Source organism: Danio aesculapii, chromosome 7 (genome assembly GCF_903798145.1).
Source record: "Danio aesculapii chromosome 7, fDanAes4.1, whole genome shotgun sequence".
Classification (NCBI taxonomy): Eukaryota; Metazoa; Chordata; class Actinopteri; order Cypriniformes; family Danionidae; genus Danio; species Danio aesculapii.
The window spans coordinates 17,392,056-17,419,304 of record NC_079441.1 but is presented as its reverse complement, the minus strand read 5'-3'; the positions used below and the strand labels follow the sequence as shown (position 1 = coordinate 17,419,304).

Below are 27,249 nucleotides of genomic sequence, written 5' to 3'. Positions count from 1 at the left end.
AAAACGGCTAAAGACTTGTTTTGTAGACTATTCATTCTAACCACTATGAGTCGACTCTTTTTTTTGATGAATCAATAGTTTTAAAAATCTGTCCACTTTCAGATTTAAGCCTTAGCTAGATATCTCATTTCACTTAGAGCTGTGTTACACACAACATGAAGTGCCATTTTCAAAAACCCACAATAGGGGCTCTTTAAAACTTGTCTTTTTTTTAAAGTAATAAAAATATGTAATAAAAATATGGATATAATTGGAGTTTTCTTGTTTCGACGTATTTAAAATATGTGAGTTTTATCTGTTTCGACATATTATTTAAAATATGCGAGTTTTAATTTTAAAAAATATTATAGGAGATACTGTGAAAAATTCCTTGCTCTGTTAAAGATCATTTGGGAAATATTTAGAAAAGAAAAAAATCACAGGATGGCCAATAATTTTGACTTCAACCATATATATCTTTATTTTCACAGACTCTGTTACGTCGTCTTACATTCCTGTAAAGCCGTTTGCGGATCAGTGTGACCGCGTGTCGGTGGAAGTGGAGGAGTTTGTCCCAGAAGAGGCTCGATTCAACCACCCGTTCACCATCTACAAGAACCACCTCTACATCTATCCTCAGCAGCTCAAATATGACAGTCAGAAGGCCTTCGACAAAGTGAGTTTCCCCTCACGTCTATCAAGGGTATCAAACTCAAAAATGGACCGGATTGGAGAAAATGTTCTCTTGTGAGAGCTGAAATGAATAAACATTAGTTCAGTGTTTCCCAACCCTGTTCCTGAAGGCACACCAACAGTACACGTTTTCAACCTCTCCCTAATCAAACACACCTGAATCAACTCATCAGAAGATTAGAAGAGACTCCAAAACCTGAATTTAATGCGTCAGAAAGGGGAGACATCCAAAATATGTACTCTTGGTGTGCCTCCAGGAACAGGGTTGGGAAACACTGCATTAGTTTGCTTGTAGATACATTATTGTTAATCATACAATCCACAACACCGTTTGCAAGAATCATTATAAGGTGTTTTTTTAACTTTCTTTCGTTTTTTATAATAATAATAATATTTACACAATGTTTTGTGCTGGTAACTTGACAAGTTTGGGACCGTTATAAAGAAAGATAAATAAATATGACACTACAAGGTCCAGCAGGGCCCTGTCCTAATTAATGATTAATTTACTCATTTCAAGTGATTCATCCAAAATACCTGATTCATTATGAAACAAAGCAAATCACAATCATTACGAATGGATTATTGAATCATTGACTGAAGTGACTTGCTCAAAAACGGATTCACACCTGCAGCCCAAAATCCCATGACACTTCTTGTAAAGAGTAGGGGTGTAACCCTGGTGTCCTGGCCAAATTCCATCCATCGGCCCATACCCATCATGGCCTCCCAATCATCCTCATCCACTGAATTTGCTGCATCACTGTCTCTCTACTCCACCAATGGCTGGTGTATGGTGAGCGCCCTGGTGCCGTTGTCCTGTGGCTGCCGTCGCATCATCCAAGTGCATGCTGCACACTGGTGATGGGGTGGAGAGACCCCACTCATGATTGTGAAGCGGTTTGGGTGTATGGCCATACACAATAAAATGCGCTATATAAATACACACATTACATTTACACTCAAACTATTTTTGATTTTGGAGTAGATCAAAGACAGAAAGTTGCTTAAAATGTCGCAGGTTGCAAATCTGTTTGAATTTCCTGCTTCTGTTGAACACAAAGGATGATATACTGAATAATGTTGGAAGCCTGTATTTGTTGACTTTCATAGTATATTTTGTTTGTTCCTACTATGGATGTCAATGGCTAATGGTTAACGATAATTACTGTAGCAATTGCACTTTTTTAAAATTAATTAAAATAATAATTTTCTATTAAGGTTGGACCTGTGCATTAGCAGATCAGGGAATCTGTGGGTGGTGAAGCAACAACAAGCTTCCTCCAGCAGTAACAATGTCTGCCTACGCATTTCATACTTGAAAAGCAATCCAGGATTCTGCTTTTAATCGGTTCACAATGGATCTTATTTTGAATTATTAAACAATCTGCAGGGTTAATTGTTTCTTCCTCTGCCGCAGAGAAGCTCATAATGAATGGCTGTTTGCCCTGACACTCTTTCAGTGTATATTTTCTGCTGAATCAGAGATGCTGCCAAACATGTACTCAGATCTAAACCTCACTGCTAAATAGTTTTATTCATTTGCTGTTGATCATTTCATTCATTTCATTCGATTCTAATTGTAAAACAATTGGTACGTAATAGGTGTCCCATAATCTAACACTTAAGTATATTTGATTTCATATTTATTTGTCATTTATGTATTGAAAAAAGTTTATTTTAATTGCAATTAAAATTCTTCAGTATGTGAATACATTTTTCAGTATATTAGAATATATCAGGCGACTCAGTGGCGCAGTAGGTAGGTTATCGCCTTATAGCAAGAAGGTCGCTGGTTCGAGCCTCGGCTGGGTCAGTTAGCATTTCTGTGTGGAGTTTGCATGTTCTCCCTGCGTTCGCGTGGGTTTCCTCCGGGTGCTCCGGTTTCCCCCACAGTCCAAAGACATGCTGTACAGGTGAATTGGGTAGGCTAAATTATCCGTAGTGTATGAGTGTGTGTGGATGTTTCCCAAAGATGGGTTGCGGCAGGAAGGGCATCCGCTGTGTGAAAAGTGCTGGATAAGTTGGCGGTTCATTCCGCTGTGGCAACCCCAGATTAACAAAGGGACTAAGCCGACGAGAAAATGAATGAATGAATGAATATATCATAATAATATCATATACGCTCACCGGCCACTTTATTAGGTCCACCTTACTAGTACTAGGTTGGACCCCCTTCAAAACTGCCCTTCATACTTCATGGCATGGATTCAACAAGGTACTGGAAATATTCCTTAGAGATTTGGTCCATATTGACGTGATAGCATCACGTAGTTGCTGCAGATTTGTCAGCTGCACATTCATAATGCGAATCTCTCGTTCCACCACATCCCAAAGGTGCTCTATTGGATTGAGACTGGTGACTGTGGAGGCCATTTGAGTACAGTGAACTCATTACCATGTTCAAGAAACTATGACATGGTGACATTTTTTTAGGGGTAAATGGAAATGAAGCTTTAACTGCAAAATATTATGGTTTTGATATTTGGTAATCAAATAACAGCATTTATTTAATATCTATTTACTATATTATGCCACTCTTACATTATTTCATGTTTTACATTTAAGACATTTTAAAGTTTAGACGTTTCAGGTGTTTGTTTTTTATTTTATGAGCTTTATTGCATCTTTTCTACCTTAATTAAAGGAGAGGTACAGCAGTTTTTACACTGTCTGTTAAAACATTTAGTATATGATTTTATATATAATGTCTGAAAAGTGTCTGTGTTTTCCCTAAGGCCCGCAACATTGCAGTGTGTGTTCAGTTCAAGGATTCTGATGAGGAAGGATCAAGCCCACTAAAGGTAAATCCGTGATCATTATTCATCTGCTATTCATCAATGTTATTTCAACAGTTCTTCAATATTTATTAATCAGTATAGTATAATGTATTTGTATAGTGAATTTTACAAACCACTGTTTTGCTTTTAGTGTATCTACGGCAAGCCAGGGGATCCACTATTCACCACCAGTGCTTTTGCTGCAGTTTTGCATCACAATCAATCTCCAGAGTTTTATGACGAGGTAATATTCATAAATCATCACACACATTATCATATAGTGTATTTTTCCCCATCAACTACACAGCAACGTAATCTTACTGAAATAAATCTGAATTCTGATACGATATAATAGGTAGATGATCAAAAGAGATATAATGATCAAAACATGCTTTACTGTTGAAGTCAGAATTATTTACCTGTTTATTTTTTTCCCCAATTTCTGTTTAACGGAGAGATTTTTTTCAACATATTTCTAAACATAATTGTTTTAATAACTCATTTCTAATAACTGATTTATTTTATCTTTGCCATGATGACAGTAAATAATATTTGACTAGATATTTTTAAGACGCTTCTATACAGCTTAAAGTGACATTTAAAGGCTTAACTAGGTGAATTAGGTTAACTAGGCAGGTTAGGGTAATTAGGCAAGTTATTGTATAACGATGGTTTGTTCTGTAGACTATCGAAAAATATATAGCTTAAAGGGGCTAATAATTTTGACCTTAAAATGATTTTTTTAAGAATCAAAAACTGCTTGTATTCCAGCCGAAATAAAACAAATAAGACTTTCTCCAGAAGAAATAATACTGTGAAAATGTCCTTGCTCTGTTAAACATCATTTATAAATTATTTTAAAAAGGAAAAAAAAAATAAAGGGGGGTTAATAATTCTGACTTCAACTGTAAGTAATCATACATTTTTAAAATCGCACATTTACCTTTAAACCTTGCAGTCTTTATTATTGAATGCATTTATAATAATGTACATTGTTAATAATATAAACTGTGATTATAATTTATATATTTCTTAAAACAAAAACAGCTCCTAATACTGTATGATAGCACAGTCTTGGGTTTAATATTGTGACCTATAACCATCATAGGCATGATGTTATGCAACTTTTTTGGTCAGACGGATTTATAAACAGCACAAAGCACTGGCTTTCTCAGGGCAAACGAATGAATATCTGAATCTTCCAGAGACAAATCCTGTTAGGCTTCCCCAAAGCCTCGGGCTGGGATATTAAAGACTAATTGTTAGTTCAATAGCTGAATGAGTCACAAGACATTGACGTATTGTGTAATTTGCTTGATGACAGTATAATGACGTTATCAGCTTGATAAACTTCTTAAAGTAATACATTGCAAGAGAATAGGGATAAAAAAGTAATAGTTGTCAAATTTTGACGAATTTTGACTACATAAGAGTCAAAGTTTTTTTTTTACTGAGGAGGTTTTGGAAATCTCTTTTTATCACTCCATAATTCAGAGAATACAGCAAACAACCAAAAAAAGTAAATTTTATTACATTTATTCAATCAATTTATTTGTGATCAAATCTCAATGTAATAACCATCAGAATAAATATATGAATTATATTATTTATGAGATTTATGGCGCTTTGCCTGAGATTTTTTTTAAAGATTGGAATTTAAAGATTATTGTTATTGTAAATTTATTGTAATTGTTGAAAATCTACAGACACACTTGATAAAGGGATATAAATGAGGCTCTTTTAATGTGTATTTTGGATGTTTTTGTTCCATTAGAAAGAAAAATCCCTTCGACAGGTGCATGAGAAAATATTTTTTTTGACTGTAGCGTGTGACCTTAATGGAGTCATTCAGCAAAACTGTAAAGATGTGTTATTAATTGTTCCAAGTTGTTCATATGTAATCATTAAGACGTGTTTCCCTGTTCACTGTTCTTATGAGATATTATCACACTTGATTTGAATTAAACTTGTTACGTTTGAAATTGAAGTATTTTCTTTTCTTCGACAGATTAAAATCGAGCTTCCTGTGCATATCCATGAGAAGCACCATATTCTCTTTACTTTTTACCATATCAGCTGTGACCTTGGCACCAAAACCACCAGTAAGAAGAGAGAGGGAGTGGAGACACTGGGTGAGTGTGTGCTTGTGTGCTGAATACGCTACACAATAGGACTGGACGATATTACCATAAAAGTTATCACAATAATGTTTTTCATGTCATTTGATAACAATGATTATCATGATAAATGTCATATATATACAGTACATTTCTTCCAAGTTAAAAAGCAGATTTTTTGCCCCTGAGTGAAAGTTTTTAAAGGTTTTTAAAACTTTTTAAAAGACACCCTGGAGTACTTTTTGGAGATTTTAACAGATGTGTGTGTGTGTTGAGCATCAGTTAAGACAATGTTGGCATCTGTCAGCTTTAATTGTGGGGAAAACTGTATCATTGTGAGCTTTTGTCGGCTAATTTCATCTTCTGGGTTTAAAATAATTTTTGGGGCAGGATCAAAATCGGTAACAGCGCCAATCTACTAGTAAAGTGATGATGCATTGGTTTCTCATTATTATTTATAGCGGAGTTTTCTTATCCTATGAGAAGAGCCTGCTTCTTAATTATTCATGAGAGCACGTGCTTTCCGAAGGCAGGTAGACCTGCCAAGCTGAGAGACCCAATGACTGGGTGAGATAGAGCCTGCGGACTCCACATATGGCACACAGTATTTAGCCGTTCATGAATGGTCATATGTGGTTGTTTCCATGATCCACAGGGTTTGTTGCATGTTTTTCCCCGCAATGTTGTCAGGGCAGATACAGCAAAGCGAGAGAGCAGTATGAGAATTGGAGAATGGTGAACTTTCTTTTTTATCAGTTGAGTTCGTTCCTATTTAGACACACTGCCTATATCTGTGCTGCTGTGTTCACATATGTTCAAAATCCTCCAGATTACCGGCAGGACTAATGGTTGGAATAGACAGGGCAAGAGACCTGCTGGACTGCTATAGGCTATCCACTGTGTCTGCATTTAGACCCGGGGATTGAGGAGAAGTCCGCCTCATTTATAGTGTTTATATAAACATGATAATCTTTGTAATGAAATAAATTGTGATTGTGTGTATATGAAATTACGAATAACATATATTTAGCAGGACATTAAATTACTGTTTATTTCTTTGCATTTTAACTTTGTAAACTATAAAATCATGGGTCTCTTCATGGTTTGAGGCTCATTTTGTAAGCCAACTGACAACAGTTGTTCGCTCCCCTCTTTCTCTCCTACTCGGCCAGCCACGCCCACTCCTCCCTCTGGTCGCACCGCTCCATGCCCATTATGATGCGTTTTTTTTTTAATTCTTAGGTAGACTTCAACTAAAAGAGGAGGGTTTTATGGCCCTTTAAAGGTGACATGATCATTTTTCACAAGTTCATATGAATCTAGTTGATGAGAATTCTCTCATTACCTCTCATCATCGTTACCTTATTTACAATTTCTCAGGGGTAAAGTAAATGAACACACATTTTTAACCCTGTCACAAACACCTCAGTTTTACAGCTGCCTGTTTTGGTGCATGTCTCTTTAAATGATAATTAGCAAATTTTTTATTTATAATGGCCTGGCTGCTTGCTTTCTTTCTTTGCCAGATATAGCAGAAACCTACCTATATTAAAAAAGTAAACATTTCTGGAAAAGTGAAAATTTGATTGATAAAATTCTGATCTTAAAGCCTTGTCAGTTTAAACTCTAAATATATATAAGCAATATCACACAAGTGGCTGTATATCGGCACTAGTGAGAGGCGTGCGTTGGCACGAGGGTGCAGGCAGCGTGCCTTAGTGCCTCACCATGTATATATATTATATTATAAGTTTAAACTGACAAGGCTTTAAGATCAGATCAGAAAGCTGAAAACCGGTAACCATTGACTTCCATAGTAGGAAAAACAAATACTTTGGAACTCAATGGTTACAGGTTTTTATAAAGGGTGAGCAAATGATTACAGAATTTAAATTTTACAGAATTGTTTTAAACTATCCCTTTAAGAAGTAAAAGCATACAAGTTCACCTGATGTTGGTTATGTCTGCGAATGCACAGTTGGGGAATAAATTTCATATGTACTGTATCATTATATTAAATACTGCAGGAATTATTACAATTTGGGATACTGTGATGTACATTTCTGAAAAAAAAACAAGAACTGAGAACTACAGTCAAGGGTTTGACTTAGCAGATTTTGCTTCATTTTGCAAAAACAAATCGAAACCCAAAGAAAAAACTCACATAATAATCCCCTTTATTCTTTGTTTGTTTGTTTGTTTGTTTTTGGCAGTGGGTTACTGCTGGACTCCTTTATTGAAGGATGGCAGAATACAGTCCTCAGATCTGCAGCTCCCCGTTTCTGCCAATCTGCTTGCTGGTTACTTGTGTGACAAAAGCCAAGACATAAAAAAGGTTAAAACATTCCCTTCAGCTATCACTAGAAATTGTTTTTAAAATAAGTTTAAGGTTGTTGATTAAGTTCGTTTATTGATCATTTGACTAGTTCATCTGATTGATTTGGTATGGTCAATTTTTGTTTATGTGTTTGTTTGTTTGTTTGTTTGTTTTTTCAGGTTTTCCCATACATCAAATGGGTGGATAATGCCAAACCTTTATTCAAAGTGCGGGCGTATGTAGCATCCACAATTCACACTCAGGTATCACTCAATCTAATAACTGTTTAGCTAATTTGTCATTGTACTGAACAGAGAAGTATAATCATGTATAATGTAGACTAAAAGCACTAAAGCTTGTAACTCACCTCCTCCAGGATTTGCACCTTCACAATTTCTTCCAGCACTGTCAGCTGATGAGATCAACATCACAGGGCAATCCTGCTGAACTCATCAAATACCTAAAGGTCAGAATTACACATCTGTCAATAAGGGATGAAGCAGATATCTTTACCTAATTTACTTGATGCTCAAAATTATTGTGCATTTTAACATATATATTTCAAATTATTTTATCATGTGAATTATGTTGAACCTCGTTATGTTTGGAGCACATATTGGGAATAAATGCGTACTGCTATTTTAAAAAAAATTTGTATGCAATGTAAGATTTTTACAAATATTTTTGAAAGACATTTTAATCCAACTTTAATTTAACTTTAATCCAACATTTAACATACTGAACTTTCTAATTTAACCATTTGTTATTTGAATATGTCTTCAAATGTATTTTTTTATTCCTGTAATGCAAAGATGAATTTTAGCAGCCATTACTTTATTTGGGTAAACTAATTTGAATGCTTTAAAAAAAAAAAAATTATGTTTATTGGATTTTCACAATAATACAAACATAACAATACAATTAAAAAAACATGCGAAGAAAAATGTCAACACAAAACAATGGAGAGAAATAAAAGAAAAAGAAAAGAAAAAGCTCAGATTATATGTAAAGGGCTAAAATATTGCTTATTTTTCAGATAACAATACAGTTACAATATTCCTTTTAGCATGATAGGGCAAAGACTAGGTTCCAAATAATGCAAATTTGGAGTCCAAACTTTGTGTAAAACATGGGTAAGATGTTCCAGAGGAATTAACTCAAAAATAATCTTGTGCCAACCTTTAAGTGATGGAGATTTATTACTAATTCAATTAAGTAAAATATTCTTTCTGGTGCCAAAGGTTGATATTTTATTAAATTTCTTATTAGCTGATGAAAAAATGCATCCGTTATACCCAAAATCAATGAAACTGGGTCAAAATCCAGCTGCATGTTAAAGATCTTTTCCATTTCCCCCAGCACCAAAGACCAAATCCTTTGCAATCTGTTGCAAGACCACATACAATGCGTTAAAGTAAATATATCTGTTTTACCTTTTAGACACATGGGGGAATTAGAAGGGCTAAACATATGTCTGCGGTTAGGGGAGATTTGGAGTTTATGTATTATTTGATATTGTATTTCTCCTGTATGTGTACAAACTGATATTTTCTTAGCAGTAGACCAAATATCATCCCATGTTTCCTGATCAATATCAGTATCTAACTCTTCCTCCAATTTGGTTTTAATTCTCTGTATATCATAAGATGGGATTGAACATACAATCCCATAAAATCAACCCACAGACATCTTTCCTGATGATAAATCATGTTTGACTAATTGGTATTTCCAATTCCCAAATTACAATTCCCCAATTACACCAGCATTTAAAACCATCATCCACAATTCCTGGGTAAAATCAGGATTATCTAGAATTGAGGTAAAGTTAATTTAGATCTTCCTTCAAGCCTGCAAACCGATCTCCAAGCTTAATTTGAATATGTTAATTAGCATTTATTATCACAGTCATTGTTAAAAAAGTGAACATTTCCATGGAAACTGTGACATTTGTTCACATAGGTTGATTAATAGAAAGCAGATAAACAACTGAAGTTTGTATATGTTTATTTATTAAATAAATTGATATGATCGTTGATATTAAAGTGTATCTTCCCTGAACAAAAATATTCATTTAATTTTAGAAAAGTAATACTGACCCCAAAGGTAGTCAGTGCGTTTTATAGTGTTTTGTATTTTCTTTCTTTGTCTCCAAGTGCCTGCATGCGGTCGAGACTCAGGTCGTCATCAAGTTTCTACCTACGGTGCTCGTTCAACTATTTGAAGTCCTCAATATGGCAAGCAAAGAGGGTCAAGATGTTGCCGTCAATTCCACACGGTAATATTACCACCTGATTCATTAAATGTTACAATTTTGCATGCAAACCAGCCAACTATTTCTAATGAAAAGGCACTAAGCTCTGCCCAAAAACTCACTAAATGTTGCTAGATTACATCATAGGTCAATTTGCATATCACTGACGTCATCAATAAAGTAATAAAGGGGTATTTATATTTGCACTATGTATGCATGTCCATTTAACTACATTTATTGCTGTTTGAATACAGTGTATCATGTGTAGTGAATTTGTTGTCATTTCTCTGATGTAATAAACTCCCACAAGTTCCGAAACTGTCATTAAAATATCTGTGATTGGGAACAAGAAAAGAATAAATGGTCAAATTAAAGGTGTAGTAGATTATAAACATCTTGAGCAACACCAAAAAAGTCTGAAAAGTTGCTAAATTGATGCTAACTGGTGTATTAATTGGTAATAAGTGATTAAATGAATACAGTTTTTGCCTTGTAAGCACTAGTGCCACCTAGTGGAGACACCCAAATAAAGCACATTTGCAAACGCCTCAATATACTTACTGACTCTTGCATATAACGATACATATTCTTAGGATTATTCTGATATTTTTACAGTATTATAAGTGATTCTGCATTAAAATAATTCTTACATACATCACCTTTAAGGTATTGGACATTAATCCTTTTTTTCTGTAATACTTTATTTGTTGTGTTTTTGTGAAATGATGTGAAGGGTCGAAATGTTTCCTCATATTGACATTACTGATGTGTATTTCTCCCACAGTGTAATCATTCACATTGTGTCTCAGTGTCACGAAGAATGTCTGGAGCATTACCTGCGCTCTTTTTTAAAGGTATGACACTTAATAAAATTCACATTTCTATGTTTTTTAACACAGATTCCACTTGACAACAATAAAAGCCAGGCCTAATGAATATTTGGTTAGATAAAAAAGTCTGCCAAACATAGTAATTATTTTATTTGTGGTTATTTTTTTATTTTTTTTGTGCAAAAATGCATCAGCAACAGATTGCCATGTCACTATATGTTTTTGTCTACATGCTTTAATGTAGTTCATAAGGTATACGTTTTGATTTGAATGCATTTATGATTAATATAAATATAATTTGAAGAATTTTTTATTAATTTGCTGACGAAGCTAAATCTGTTAAAACATTACATTTTTTGTCATTTGCTATAGTGTCTTGTTCTTTGTTTATATGCATTGCTCAGCATAAATATGTACACCCCTCACAAATATACTGTATCTTTTAAATACATTTTTTTCTATAGAAAGCTTAACAATATTAAATTTGTGCATATACATTAGATTAGTCAACACTGAAGCCAAATCTGAAGCTAATCTAACAAAATATTCTCAGATAACGGTCCAAATATGAGTGCATCCAAATTTATGTCAGGGAAAAACCCTCTACCACATGGTGTTGCCATATGCAACATGATATGCATGTTTATTTTCCTGCCACTGTTTCTTTAAGATCAATGTTTTTTTTTTTTTGTTGTTTTTTTTAGAGGACCTTAGTTTAGCCAATGATTTGCTTTGGTTAGATCACATAAAGTGCAGGGTTTTTCTGTGGCATGATTTCTGACAGACTGGCATTCATTGTGAGTAGTTGCTGAATGTAAATGAAACGTCAGATTGGACATTTGATAAGAGCAGTGATGGAGACAGTTCAATTAAGTTAGCTCAGAGGCAGATAAGACAGGCATAGTAGTGTAGTATACAGTGTAATATAAAATCATTGTTAGCTGATAGCTACATTATTCTAATGCATCTGGATATATTAGACTTGTTATTTATTTATTATAATATTTACTGGAGGAAATATTTATACAAACTGTATGTTGTGATCATGCAATATTATGATTGTTTTCAATAATATTCAGCAAAAAAGAATGGAATAAATGAAAGCTGTTGGAAAATCAGTTGTTGGAAAGTATGTATAAGGTGTTATTTATAAGTTCTGTGTTAAAGCTAATAATACTGCAACACCAATTAAATCATTTCAGACAACAAAATTATTAGTTATAAGGGAAGTTCTATATTTGAAATTCCTGAAGTTAGATCCACTATTGGACGTTGTTACCATATGACAAAATATCATAAAGTACCTTAAATCCTCAGTTTTTTTACAGCACTTCAAGTTAAGCCATTCTTAGAAAAGAAAAACAGTCAAATATATTTTTATATATCTATCATAATGCGTGCAGTAGAGGGTTAAATAAAACATTTAAAAAGGAGAAAAATCAAGAGAAACAAAAAATAATATATAATTTTATCTGTCATATTTTCTTTTGAATTTCAATGCATTATTTTCTAATTCTAAAGATGTTTGGTGACAATCTGTGTTTAATAAATCTGTTTTGTTCAAACGCACCAAAATATATGACCAATATTCACTGAGACATGGATGAAAATATTCATTTTCAATATGGGGTTTACTCATTTATGCTGAGCACTGTTATGTGTTGTGTTATGTGCAATTTATGTGCTAAACTGCGGCCGAATGTTTTTAATGAATAAGAAGTAATACATGAAACTGGAGACACAATTATAGCATCAATTCGTGATGCTCAACACCAAAAAAAATAAAAATACTCGTGTGATTTTGCCTCAACAGATCATATAATTGCGTAACTGAACAAACTTGTAGACCAATATTTCAAACAGCATTCTGAAAGCTTTTCAATTTCACAACATTAGATGGAAACTGCTTTTGTCATTAATACAGCATTGCTAGATTTTGTTAACAGTGTTTTTAAAACATTGGATGAATCTTTCCAAACAAAAGCAACATTTCCTTTGCAGTATGTGTTTCGTATCAACAACGCAAGTTCCGAAAACTCAGTGACGACACATGAAGTTTTGGCTACGGCTGTGACTGTCATCCTCAAACAAACTGCAGATATCAACACCTGCAACAAACTCCTCAAGGTGACCAAAACATTCGCTTACACTCTGTCTGTGCACAGCAGATGGCGCTGTTGGGCTATTTTCTGCTCTCCTGAGTCACTTCAGAGGTTTAATGTTTGAGTAACTTCTTTGGAATTGGGAGGTGGTTTCCAAAGAAATGATCATCATCATCATTCACACACAAGAACCAGTTTGCTTTACTATTATTACTTTCGTACTCTGTATAGTTCATTCATTATACCCACTTTCTCTCACATGGTCTTGTCCTAGTCAAGGAGATTCCTGGATATTTCTTTGCTCAGGGAATTTTTAGTACTGAATTTTAGGGAAGTTGGTTTTACACATTATGGTTTCTGAGTTCTCATTTGACTGCACCTGGTTTCAAAGATTGTCTTATAGTGTGGTTGAATTACTGTATTGTTTTTGCTTTAGTTGTGGCGGTGGCCGTATATATTTATATATTGTTTGGTGTGGTGCACATTTACAACTTTTCAGTGATCCTATATGGTAAACATTAGTATAATGATTTATTTGGGATATTATATATTTCTATGGGCGACACGGTAGCACAGTAGATAGTGCTGTTGCCTCACAGCAAGAAGGTCACTGCTTCGAGCCCCAGCTGGGCCAGTTGGCATTTCTGTGTGAAGTTTGCATGTTCTCCCTGTGTTGGCGTGGGTTTCGTCCGGGTGCTCCAGTTTCCACCACAGTCCAAAGACATGCGCTATAGGTGAATTGGGTGAACTAAATTGTCCGTTTGTCCGCAGTGTATGTGTGTATGTCCTGGTCCTCCAGGTTGGCGGTTGAGCGTTGGGCTAACAACCCACCTTATAAAACTAGATGTTACGAAATACCAATATGGTATGGCTAAATATCAGCTAGTTTATATTATACAAATATTACGATATGTTACTCCACAAGAATTGTTTTATTATATTACTATTTTGATCTATTTAAGAAGTAATGGGAACATAATTATAATTATTACAGAATTTTTTTATAGTCACATTATAAGTTTCAGTAATGACTTTCACATAAATAAATAAATAAATAAATATATATATATATATATATATATATATATATATATATATATATATATATATATATATATATATATATATGACATCTATAAGGTATAAGACATCTATAAGGTATAAAAAGATATGATCTTATACTTGTATAAGAATATAAGATTTCTAATCTTTTTTTTACTTGATATTTATATATTATTCATGTATAATATATCACTATTTATTCATTAATTATTCCTTAATTAATATATTATTAATTCATATAATATTCATCTTGAAAAAAGTATCACACTCTCCACGTATATCAAGCATCAACCATGTTTTCAACACTGATAATAATCTATTTAGACCCTTTTATGCTAAATTGACTGCTAACAAACCGCATATTGTAAATGGGAGAACATTCCTATCTTGCAAAAATAGTTTTTCCCATATTTTCACATTATAATATTTACAAAAGGTAATTGAACATCATTAAAATTAGATGCTTTATCTGCTCATAATTATATATATATATATATATATATATATATATATATATATATATATATATATATATATATATATATATATATATATATATATATAGTAAGTGTTTCAAATTGTAATAATATTGTGTAACAATAATAATATTGATGTATTGTAGCAGTAATATTAATAATAGTAATATTGTAATAACATTTTCTTTATTATCAAAAGGTGAATATTAAAGACATTTTAATAATATTAATCATTGTAAAAAAACTTCTAAACTTTTCTGCTGATGTGTAATTTGATTTGTAGTTTTTTTGTGGTATATTTAAACTATGCATTATGGCATTCCTCATTGCCACTGTGTTAAATAATTTTCCTTTCTCTTTCCTGTACTGCAGTATTCCTGGTTCTTCTTTGAGACCATGGCCAGATCAATGGCTCAATACCTCCAGGATGGCAATAGAATAAAAGTAAGCGTTGTTTAACTTCAATTTTTACTGATATTAAGCACTTAATTTTAGAATAATATTAGCATTTGTTATCTGTTTACCTTTCACTTCCTTTTCATCATCATCGTTATCATCAGTAAAAAAAGAATAAATAAATGAATAAACGCAAAGTAGCTGGATGTAAATATCCATCCCTTAGCTGCCAAGCTGGATGTTTTTTACATTCATCAATTTTCCTTCGATTTAGTCCCTTATTTATCAGGAGTCACCACAGCGGAATGAACCGACAACTATTCCGGCATATGTTTTATGCAGCGGATGCCCTTCTAGCCGCAACCCAGTTTTGGGAAAGGATGTTTTTTATTTTTATTATTATTTATCTTTTAGCATTTGACCATAGATTGCGGTTTAACTTCCTCATTCTTCATAAAGTGAATGATCAAAGGTAAAAAAAAAACCTCACACCCTTATAAACACCGAACACTGAAGCGCCACTCTACTGTTGCCAGAGTTCTTACCTTTTTTTGCACGTGATGTGTGTTTACCAGCTTCAGCTTTCCTTCAGCCTATTTCAAACATGTTCAAACATATTAAAACACACCACCGGTCCTATTTGCATAACAGAAACCATGTCTTAGTCATGTTGTTCAGGAGTCGGTGTGTGTCTGATGTTCAAACATGCCTTTACCTCAATTACATAGCACACAATCACAAGCCTAAAATTAGTTTATGTGTTTTGGCATAGCCTGTTGTATTGAAAGCTGAAATTGAGTCGTAAGTTGCGTATAATAGAGCTGAAATTAATTTACTGTTACTAGTGAAACTGTGCTGTGTTAATGGCATTGATATGTGATGGCTAATAAAGTGAATCTGCGTGTACTACAGATGCCACGAGCACAGAGGTTTCCAGAGTCTTTCCAGCAGGCCCTGCAGTGTCTGCTGTTGTCCATAATGCCGCACATCACCATCCGCTATGTGGAGATTCCAGAGGAGGCTCGCTGTGTCAACTTCAGCCTGGCCTGCTTCATTAAGGTCAGGCCTTACACTGGATTTTAAGATTGAGCCTAACATCCTCTAGTGCTACGGTTAGGGGTTTTTATACTGTGCGCCTTTTTAGGTTGACGTGATAAACGTCACTTTAAACTCTTGGTAATGAAATGTTTACATGTGTAGTTATTTTATATTTATAGTTAATTAAATATGTAGATATGCCACACAAAAAAAATCAACAAAAAGGGCTAAAATAAATAATATTTATTCTGCACAATATAATGTTTCATCATTAAAATCACAATGTGCATCTGCAATAGTCTTATCGCAAGATCAGCAAATTTGAGTCTGAATTATAGTTGACCAGGAGCCTCTGAACACATGTGGTTTGTAGAGTCACTGCTAAGTTTAAACATAACAGAGTGAAAGTTTATCATTTGCATGTGTTTTAAGGCCTTAGACTAAGCCTTTCAAGAGAATTTGGGCACAAAAAAAGTATGTTTTGGAGGTCTAACAAAGATTAATTGTATTAAATTTATTATAAGATGTATGCAAAAAAAAATTTACATTTCATTACGTTTCAAAGTTAAAATAAGATTATTTTACCCCTTTAGTAGATAATTTGGCTTGTTTTAGGGATTTTTTTTGCTAATTTTGACTTATTTTTTCTGAAGGCAGAAACAAAACATTTTTTTTTTACTTGATCTACAAGAATTTCTAGATATTTGGACTAGAAATGAGACTTTTTTTTTTTTTTTTGCATTGTGATTATTCCCGTCATAAAACCATCAAATCGAACCATCTTGTCAAACTGTATACTGTATGCTTGTCAAATGAAGTATACATCTTGACAAACTGTATACATATCGCAGAAAAATTATTATTAAGAAATTATTAAGAAATTATTACTAACTTGCTAATTATTATATTACTAACTATTACTAATTATTATAACTATTGATGTATTAAATTGAACAAAAAAGCCACTAATATATTTAACAGACCCCCTAGTGTTTCTCGATTCCGCAATCGCTGAATCTAACGCAAAATCAACAAAAAGTCTCACATTTTTGACGATCCTGCAATATTCTTAATTAAACGCAAAATAATCGCAAAAATGTAAATAATCTTATAAAACGTCCAATTCCAAACCATATAATCAAATTAGATTTATTTCAGTTTGGAATTAATAGTTTTAAATGACTTTTAGACGTTGCATATGCAGCGCACGTGATGTATTTCAGTGTCTCCGAAAACTGACGTTTCACCTGCGCATTCACCTTCCGTATTTTAGGTGTATTACGATAGGGGAAGCCCTAATACATTTCCTATGTGTGAGGTACATGATGTCAGATGCTCCAGAGAGTGAAATCTCAGAGAATGAAAAAGTAAGTTCATGGACAAAAATAAGAGTTATACAACCTTCCTTTGGCTTAATCCTTACCGTTTTAGATTTGAGAGACCAAATTAAAGAAGCTTTATATTTATGATTTGTGAGATTATTGTATAAACAGTTGAAGTCAGAATTATTAGCCCCCCTTTGATTTTTATTTATTTAATTTTTTAATATTTCCCAAATGATGTTTAACAGAGCAAGGACATTTTCACAGTATGTCTGATAATATTTTTTCTTCTGGAGAAAGTCTTATTTGTTTAATATAGGTTAGAATAAAAGCAGTTTTCAATTTTTATGAACCATTTTAAGGTCAAAATTATTAGCCCCTTTAAGCTATATTTGTTTTTTAAAAGTCTACAGAACAAACCATCAATATACAATAACTTACCTAATTACCCTGACCTGCCTAATTAACCCAGTTAAGCCTTTAAATGTCACTTTAAGCTGTATAGAAGTATCTTGAAAAATATCTTGTCAAATATTATTTTCTGTTCTTATAAAATAAATCAGTTATTAGAAATGAGTTATTGAAACTATTATGTTTAGAAATGTGTTGAAAAAAAACCTTGTTTTCGTTAAGCAGAAATTGGGGGGGAAAAATAAACGGGGGCTAATAATTCAGGGGGGCTAATATTCCTGACTTCGACTGCATGTGTGATGATTTGATGTGTGACATTATATTATATATGTGTGTGTATAATTTTTTTATATTTCCATATTTTTTTATCACAAAATTGTTCGCAAATTTCTGGGAATTACCACCACAAAATCAGCCATTTGTAAAAATCTCAAAAAAAAAAAAAATCGTGAAAAACTAGGGGGTCTGGATCATGATGTTACAAAATAGTTCTACTTCAAATAAATGCTGTTTTTGTATGTTCTCTTTATTAAAGTATCCTGATAAAGATCCACTTTGCACAAAACTTCACGTGGAGAATAAAAATCTGAAACCGCACTCTAAATGAAACTAATTTAACACTGAAAATAAATCAGCATCAGCTCAACCAAAAGAGTTTAAAAGTGTCAGCAGAAATCTATTTTTGTGCATACTGTGTATATATAACATATTCCAAAAAAAGAATTTAAAAAATCATTTTCATTTCTGAAGTGTTCAAGTACATTTATTATAACCCTTTTGTTGATTTGTGTGTGCGTGTATGTGCATGTGTGTGTGTAATATCTACCTATTTAAATAACTATATTGTGAAATACAGTACTCAGCATAAATGAGAACAGTGTCTTTTGTATATTACACAAAACAGTTTTATTATTCCACTAATATATAGCAAGATAATATATTTAAATTCAATCAAGTTATTGCAAACTACAGAACTAAATTTTATATTTCTTAAGTTTCTTTTGATTTAATATTTCCCCCAACATATTAATTTGGCTTTACAAATTTTTGGACTGTGATCTTAAGTTTTTTTTAGTTCGATTAGTTCCAGTTTTGACTTCAGTATTGACTAATCTAATTTATATACACAAATAAATTATAGTAAAACATCCTATAAAAAATATAAGCTTAAAAGAGATATCTTTGAGAGGTGTATTCATTTATGCTGAGCAATGGGAAATAAAATTATTACACATACCATTAAATAGAATTTTGGTCATTCCCCCCAGCCCTAGTGTACAGTTAGGACCCAGCTGGATCAGACACTGAAGTCTGTAATAAACTGTGTGTTGTCACACATTGCCCTGGTCACCATTGTTGTAACTGCTGGTGATTTGTTGCACTGTGGGCCTGCACTTGCTTTGATCAATGCTAAACAGTCTATTTGTTGTCTACTTGCATTCATTATTTGGCCATCTCTGCACCACTTTCGATATATTCAATGAACAACCCAGTAGTTCAGAGATGGCGGTCCAGCTACACAGTTTGCCTTTTCATCAAACACTTATAAATCTGCAGTTCTTTCCATTCTAACAGCGACATCCTGCTCTATGAGAGTATATAGTACCCTGTAAATGCCACAAGTGAAACAATTTGGTTGTCAGACACACTCATTGCTACTGTATAGGCTGGGAATTATCGTATTGTTATGCCTATTCTGTTTATGTTCTGCAAAATCAGATTTTTTTCCATTGTGTTTCACTGATTTGAAAATCTAATCATGATCTCTGATTGATCAGTAAATCCTCAGCCATGAAAGCATCTTGTGTGGTTTGTGCCATTCAAAGTCTCGCATGACAGAATGGCAGAATATTTAGTTGAACACCGGGCACCGCCCTTGTTTTTTTTCCATCTGCCTCATTAACAATGAAATGGAAACTCATAATTTTCCATGTACGTGTAAAATGTCTTCAGCACTTGAATGCTTCACTGGAATCTGGTTTGGATTGAAGACACATTTCAATTGTTTACCTTTCATTATCTTATGTATTTAGTTTTTATTAGAATTTGCTAATGAATGTCAGACTGATATCTGAAGTATTTAAACTTATGTTGAACTTTCACATTTAATCAGCTTTCAGATGCCATTCACATTAATAACTACACTCAAATGATACGTGTGAGGTTGATGATTCCTTTTTTTATGGTAAAACAGTACTAATATTAACAATTCACCTGTACTATAATAGAAAGTTGATCTATTAAAATGTGTTTTGGGCTTGTAAGTGGTTTTTAGTTATGCTTTTTATTAAGGCATCCTTGTCACAGCATAAATTAAGGTCATAGTAAATACTTACTATAAGGTTAGGGTTTGTTTAAGGGTTTGGTTCAGGGTTATTGATAGCAATTATGCAAATGTGCATGTAATGGGTTACAACAGGGATGTCAAACTCAATTCCTGGAGGGCTGCAGCCCTGCACACTTTAATTCCAACCCTGACTAAACAAACCTGATCAAACTAATTGAGTCGTTCAGGCTTGTTTGAAACCTACAGGTAAGTATGTTGGAGCAGTGTTGGAACTAAACTGTGCAGGGTTGCGGCCCTCCAGCAATTGAGTTTGACATCCCTGGGTTACAAGGACATCTGAAAATAAGGTGTTACTTGTATTTATAGTTTTCTGCTTTCAGTAGGTGCTAGCAGTTAATAATCTTTAATTATGGATATTATAATAAAAAGTTAAAGTGAGGTAAAAAAAAAAATGTGTTAAGTTGTTTTAAGTTTGCGTTATTCTCTATGTACATTTATTGTAATATACTTGTAAATCATTGTATTTTAATTTATTGTAATTTTATTAGTGCATTTTCTTTGTTTTATTTTTGTCATGTTTTATTATTTTATTGATTTTTGACAAAATTAACTTAAGCCATCTTTATATATTTTTATTTTTTAATTTTGTTTTTGTTTTAATTTTTTGTATTTTATATTATTTGACATTTTATTTTATTTTTATTTATTTTATTTTATTATTTTATTTTTGTTTTAATTTTTGTATTTTATAATTTTTGACACTTTAAATTTATTTATATTTAATTTATTTAATTGAAATGTATTTTATTTTATAATTAAATTTTTGTTTTAATTTTTGTATTTTATATTATTTGACTTTATTTTATTTTATTTTAATTAATTATTTTATAATTTTATTTTTGTTTTAATTTTGTATTTTATATTATTTGTATTTTATATTATTTAACATTAATTTAATTTAATTTAATTTAATTTAATTTAATTTAATTTAATTTAATTTAATTTAATTTAATTTAATTTAATTTTCCCCATGTACTTTCATGCAATTTCATGGCACTATGTTGTTCTGATTAAACTTTCCTCCATACACAGCGCTGCCTGACGTTTATGAACCGAGGATTTGCTTTCAGCTTGATAAATGACTACATGTGTGGCTTCAGCATGAAAGATCCAAAGGTATGCCAGATTTACTACATCAATGCTACTTGCATTCACTCAACAATCTACAAATACTACTTGTGCAGTACAAGTCCATTATTAGTGTCACAGCAAGATACATGACCAATTAACACTTTACAATTCAATTCTGCAACACAATACAGTGAATTTACATTTGCCCACACAACTCGTACTGAAACCATGTCAAATTAGATTAATACAGTAACTCTACTGTATATTCTTCATTCAGAACAACTGTTTGCTTGGGCTTCAGGTCACTTTGACATGCCTAGGAAGGGTTTTCCTGTTCTGATCTGAAGAGATTGACTTCTCTGTGAGCTCTGAATGATGGGTGTGATTCATTTTTTTTTGGAGGAATATCTTCTCTGCGCACATCTTCAGTGTAGTTGATATCTGAGAGGGTGGTTCTGCTGTTGTACAATATCTCATCATAACATCGTGGATGACTCAATTACACTTTCAACTCTGTGTGCCACTGCCTGTCTAGACTGTCCTTGGAATACACTTTGCATGGATTGATAAGGCCGAATTATGTGATTGTAATATCTAAACTATATCTGATAAGATTTAGGAAAAAGAGTGAATGTTAAACATTAAAAAGGCCAATTCCATAGAATAAAATTGGTACGTTCATTTCATATATGTATTCTTTTATGTATTTTTAATGAATTTTAGAACATGGTGCCCTTTAAATGAAATATAGGGCATACTGCAATAATTATGGCTTTTAATGTAAAGAAATGTCAGTAATGCACACAATATATTATTTATATTTTGAGATACGCTTAAGTGTTGGTTAAAATTGTATATTAAACAATATATGCTTTTATCCACTGTATTTACTTTTATATTAACTCACATTAGGCTGGGCTCTGAGGTTGTATCAAATTTTTATAATGAGATTACATGTTACACTGTAAAAAGTTACTTTTAGTTACTTTACCTAAAAAATAAGTCCATTGTAACTTGGATTTGTTAAATCGGCTTAACGCAGCTTTTAAACTTATGCACTTAAATAGTTAATTTATTTAATTTTAAAGGTGCTGTATGTATGTTTTTGACTCTACTAAAGCATAAAAATACCATAATATGTTTGCAGATTTTTAAGAAACATGATATGTGAACATTCTTATTTATCTGAAAAATATTGCTAAAGTCAGCTTTAAAAAAAAAATTGCTTTCCATGCCAAAATGTCTCTCTTTGTTTTGTTTACTTTAACCCACCCAATGCCATTGGACAGTAGCAGCCTCTGAAATGAGACGCAGATTCACAGTTCCACATGAGATGGTTATTAATTAGCAAATAATATAAATATTAGAAACGTAAACATTTACGTGTAAGCAGGTTACATTGTAACACTGTGTCCTAACAACACACTACATGACAAGTTTGCAGTGATTAGCAATTTGGCTGTTTGCACCAGACTACACACGACAGAAATATAAATACAGCCATTCAGAAGCACAGAATAGTGCACTTACTGCACCCTAGCAAAATGGTAAGGTTTATAATTGAATTAATACATATTAAACCTCTTTAACATTATGAAATGTACATGCTAAATCACTGAAAGGTGTTGGTTTACACTGAGTCACAGTTCTAAAGTTCAATTTCAAAGGGTTTATTTTATTTTCAAGATCTGAGGTGAACTATCTGCTGCTGCTTTCAGTATATGGCAACAAATGTCATGTAAAATGGCATTCAAACTCACATTGATGGCATTTAACACTGAATAAAGCACACAAGGTGTACCTGAGGTGATCAATTTTACTTTAGCTGCAAGAAATAAAAGCAGTTTCTAAAATATAAATTTCAGGTGTTGGTAAGAACAAAAACCCATATGAAAATATTCCTTTTATTGTGTGCCATTGCTTTTACTTAGAACCTTTAGGCTTGAAAGTCAGGCACACTGCTGTTTGTGCCATCAGTCTGGCAACCAGTGCGTCCGTGTGTATCTCTGAACCAGCAGTGCATTAGCTAGTTCAACCTTTGTGTGTCAAACTTGCATACTGCACATTTAAGGCAATGGGTTTACTCACTTTTTTAAGTAGATTCAACTAATCACTTTTTACAATATAGGAAAACAAGTTTCAAATAAATTCAAATGTACATGTTGTTTATAACTGACAGGCACAAACAGAAATTAAAAGAATTTGGTAAATCTCATAAAAGACCAAATGTAATTCTAAAATTTGTTTAATATTTAAAAATAATTGCAGGTTCAAAAATTAAAATTTTATAAAAAGTTGTCCTGGCTGAACAACTGAACAACAATGTTGAATGTACTGTCTATACTATACACATACAGTAGGATAACAGAACTTGCCAAACATGTATGTCAAGGCTTGTGTGTTTTTACTATATATCCAAAAGGGTACTTAAACCTACTGCAAATGCACATTCAATCATGGAAATATGCACCAGATTGTGTACATGAGGCTCTAAACTGACATAAAATTGTATAAAATTAATTATGTTTATGTCCTCACGAGGATGGCAAACCAGGAGTGAGTGAGTGCGTGCGTGTGTGTGTGTGTGTGTGTGTGAGAGAGAGGTAAAAAGAAAGCATTTTCTATCTTTGATCACAGGAAAGGGATTTTATCCAGGAGTCATAAATTAAAAATGAAGGCGTTACTGCATTCACTGAATCGCACGCATGTTCACATTCCCTAGTAGCAAACAAACATGCTTGCAGCGGCATCACATAATTTGCAGGTAACAACAACTTCTAATTAACAGACTACACTGAAAAAAAGATTCATTGGATTTACTAATATTTTTTATGTAAGTGGTTGCAAACAATTTATATAGGCTGCATTTAAAGAGACCAATTAAATTTCAAAATGTTCAACTTAATTTGTTTGGTTAAATTCAGCACGTATAGTTTGCAACCACTTACCTTCTTAGTAAATCCTATGAATCGTTTTTTTTTTTTTTCAAGGCAAGTTTATTTATATATTATTTATATATTTCATACACAGTGGCAATTCAAAGTGCTTTACATAAACATAAATAAAAGAGACAAGTATAAATAAAATAAAAACAAAATGATATGAAAACAGCAAAAAGACAGTTTTTCCATATTCCAAGACACAGGTGTATCATATTTTCTCATTTTTTTCTGGGACTTGCCCATTCTGGTGATTAGCCCCCCTCTGTGGACTTTTTCGGTACCTATTATATCAGTGTATTTACTGTGTATACATCACTCCAAATTCAAAACTTTTATTTGTCACATACACAGTTATACACAGTACCATATGCAGTGAAATGCTAATAAAACCGCCAGTGACCTTAAAAAAACAAAAATATTAATAAGAATCTAAATTATGGAGTATAATAAGAAGTAAAAACGCAGACCATTTTTGATATAGAAATAGAAGTTACAGTTATGAAAAATAAGACCAAATATAACACATTTCCTGTAGCCAGTAGACTGGATATTTATTTAGAGTAGAGGTACCATGTTTTTATATGATTTATTTATATGAATGCCAAATGTGAAATGTCAGTTGTCTCTGTGAGTGTATGCTGCAAATGAAATTTCCCTATGGGGACAAATTAACTAACATTTAATACTTTAGATATGAAGAATATAGCAATAGTAGCATAGATTTATACACTAGATATCGCATACGGACCCTGAGCATGCGTCAATAGCGCCGCCACATTTGTACAGTGCTTCCAGGACAAATGTCATTCAACCGCACTAGTCAAGACTAAAGCTAATGTGAAAATTGCTGGACTTTTGCAATGCGTATGGATGTAGTAACGAGCAAACAAAGAAAACAAAGCTTAATGGCAGAACATATGTAGGTAGGATTAAATTTTTTATATTTTTGGATATTGCGAAATTTTGTGATAAATCACGTTATTGATGATAATAGTCACTTACTGCACTGACCATAAGGCAAAGTAGCACCAACTTGCTCTAAATACTAGGCTTATGCTAATTTTGTTTAATAAAATCAGCAAACAATGTAAATGAAATATGATAACAAGACGCTGCGGTGCTAGAAACTTGTATTATTGTCGGCTAAGTGAAGTAAAGGCTAGTTTTTGAAGTATGTTATAAGGGTGACTGATATCATAACAGTGCCTGCGCCTCAGTTTGCGTACTGTCCACTCGAAATAATTGAATATTACAAATTTAGATCATAAAGATGGATGTGCACATTGAGACGCAGGTAAATCGATGGTTCACACGAATCTTTCACAACGGGGATTCATTCACAAACGAATTGCTCCCTCCATTAGAATTAGAAGTGAAAGCAGGAGAGGGGGTGTGTTTCAGGACATGGATTAGATTATATTTAACAGGGAGGGAGTATAATACATTTCCATGCACACAAACACACGCTCTTTGTCGGCAATGTCTGTGCGATCACTTATCCATCGATGTAGAAAAGTGATGTAAAATAGAGTTTTCGGAATTTAAAAAAATATTTGTGTACTGACCACCGGGAAAACTCCCGATATGTATATATGTGTATATATCTCTGGCTATGGATGGCCACAGTCCTCCGCTGCACCTTGGTCCCACATTCATTTCAAAGGAGTACTACCCTGTACTAAAATGGTGGCTCTAGTGACGCATTCCTTCCAATAGACAACAACAGTGTAGGCGACATCTAATGTAAATATCTTTGAGTAAATAGAACAAAATATTAAACAATTCTTAGCTATACAAACAGACATAGAAGTGTTTGTAATAAAGTGCATGATGTTTAGCGAGGAAAGAGTGTATCCTACAGGTGGTTTGCCCTAAACCTCATTTATTTATAAGTTATCTCTTACTTCTCAGCTTGAGAAATTGTGTGAGTCATGTGAACTAACTGAAATGCTTGTCTCACGGTGAATGTTTGAGCCCAGTTTTAAGTCATGTAAAGTTAATGTTTACATATTAGCTAATCATTTAATGCTTTTTTGTAATCATAATTTTTCATGCTTTACTGATCACAGACAGCTGTGAAATTCACTTTTAGCATAGTGACTAACTAATACTTGCTGCCTGCTTGCATGATTTACCACATTGGTAGCACAATTCGCTCGTTTGCTAACATGTTTTTGCATCTTGCTAGCATTATTTAGCTGATTATCCAGCATGTTGGTTGCATGAATTAGCACTTGAGTAACTTGGCATTGGCTGATTTAATTGGCATGTTTCTAGCATGCTTTAGTATGCAGATGCTTCTATTTATCTTAACACATTGCTAAGCTATTTTAGCATGTTGTTAACGTGATTTAGCATGTTCCTAGTATGATGTAGCTGGTAACTAGTACATTTAACTACCATGTTATCACCATGATTTATCATGCAGTTTAAATGAACAACATACTAGCACTTTAATGTTATGATTGTAACATGAATGCTAACATAATGTAGCATGGTTTAACTCATTGCTAAGATTTTCATGATTAAAAATATCAAGATTAATTAAATTAAAATCACTTTCACTTTTTTAAATTAAAGTATATGTTGTAGTAGTAATAATACTGTGGTACCAAAGAAATTGTGGTATGATCATATCAGCCAGAATTTAAATACGGGCCTGTCTAATTTGTATTTAACTGTCCCGTAGTAAAAACTCGTGTTGACTTTGAAATAAAGATGTTTGGCTTGTCAGAACTTGTGCAGATACGTCTCTGTGATAAATGAGTCTTATCTGTTGCTCTGAAGCCTATCTAGCTCTCTTAACCAACTTCTCCAACCGCTCATCAATGTTATGTCCAATATTTTCAGGTGCTTACAGAGATGAAGTTCGACTTTCTCATGACCGTCTGCAACCACGAGCACTACATTCCTCTGAATCTGCCCATGGCGTTCGGCCGGACCAAACTGCAGCGGGTCCAGGGTACGTCTGTTTACATTCTTACTGCGCCTGCCACTTTTGCCAATGCTTTCTTTTCCCCCATCATGCCCTCTCCATCCTAGTCTAACCACTGAAAGATTTTCTGTCATTTCTCATGCCATGTAACATGAAACCTGACTATACAGAGATGTGAAA

General features: G+C 33.0%; 1 protein-coding gene across 2 annotated transcripts in view; it reads left to right on the top strand.

The window, feature by feature from the left end:
* dock11 (dedicator of cytokinesis 11) overlaps positions 1–27,249 on the top strand; it is a 173,570-nt gene that overhangs the window by 55,040 nt on the left and 91,281 nt on the right. For both annotated transcript variants that reach the window (XM_056461155.1, XM_056461154.1), the window contains exons 17-30: positions 471–655; positions 3,411–3,476; positions 3,604–3,696; positions 5,461–5,584; positions 7,783–7,904; positions 8,066–8,149; positions 8,263–8,352; positions 10,040–10,161; positions 10,922–10,991; positions 12,969–13,094; positions 14,980–15,051; positions 15,916–16,062; positions 21,154–21,237; positions 26,985–27,096. In XM_056461155.1, the coding sequence (XP_056317130.1) occupies positions 471–655; positions 3,411–3,476; positions 3,604–3,696; positions 5,461–5,584; positions 7,783–7,904; positions 8,066–8,149; positions 8,263–8,352; positions 10,040–10,161; positions 10,922–10,991; positions 12,969–13,094; positions 14,980–15,051; positions 15,916–16,062; positions 21,154–21,237; positions 26,985–27,096 (1,497 nt within the window). The remainder of the gene's footprint in view (positions 1–470; positions 656–3,410; positions 3,477–3,603; positions 3,697–5,460; positions 5,585–7,782; positions 7,905–8,065; positions 8,150–8,262; positions 8,353–10,039; positions 10,162–10,921; positions 10,992–12,968; positions 13,095–14,979; positions 15,052–15,915; positions 16,063–21,153; positions 21,238–26,984; positions 27,097–27,249) is intronic.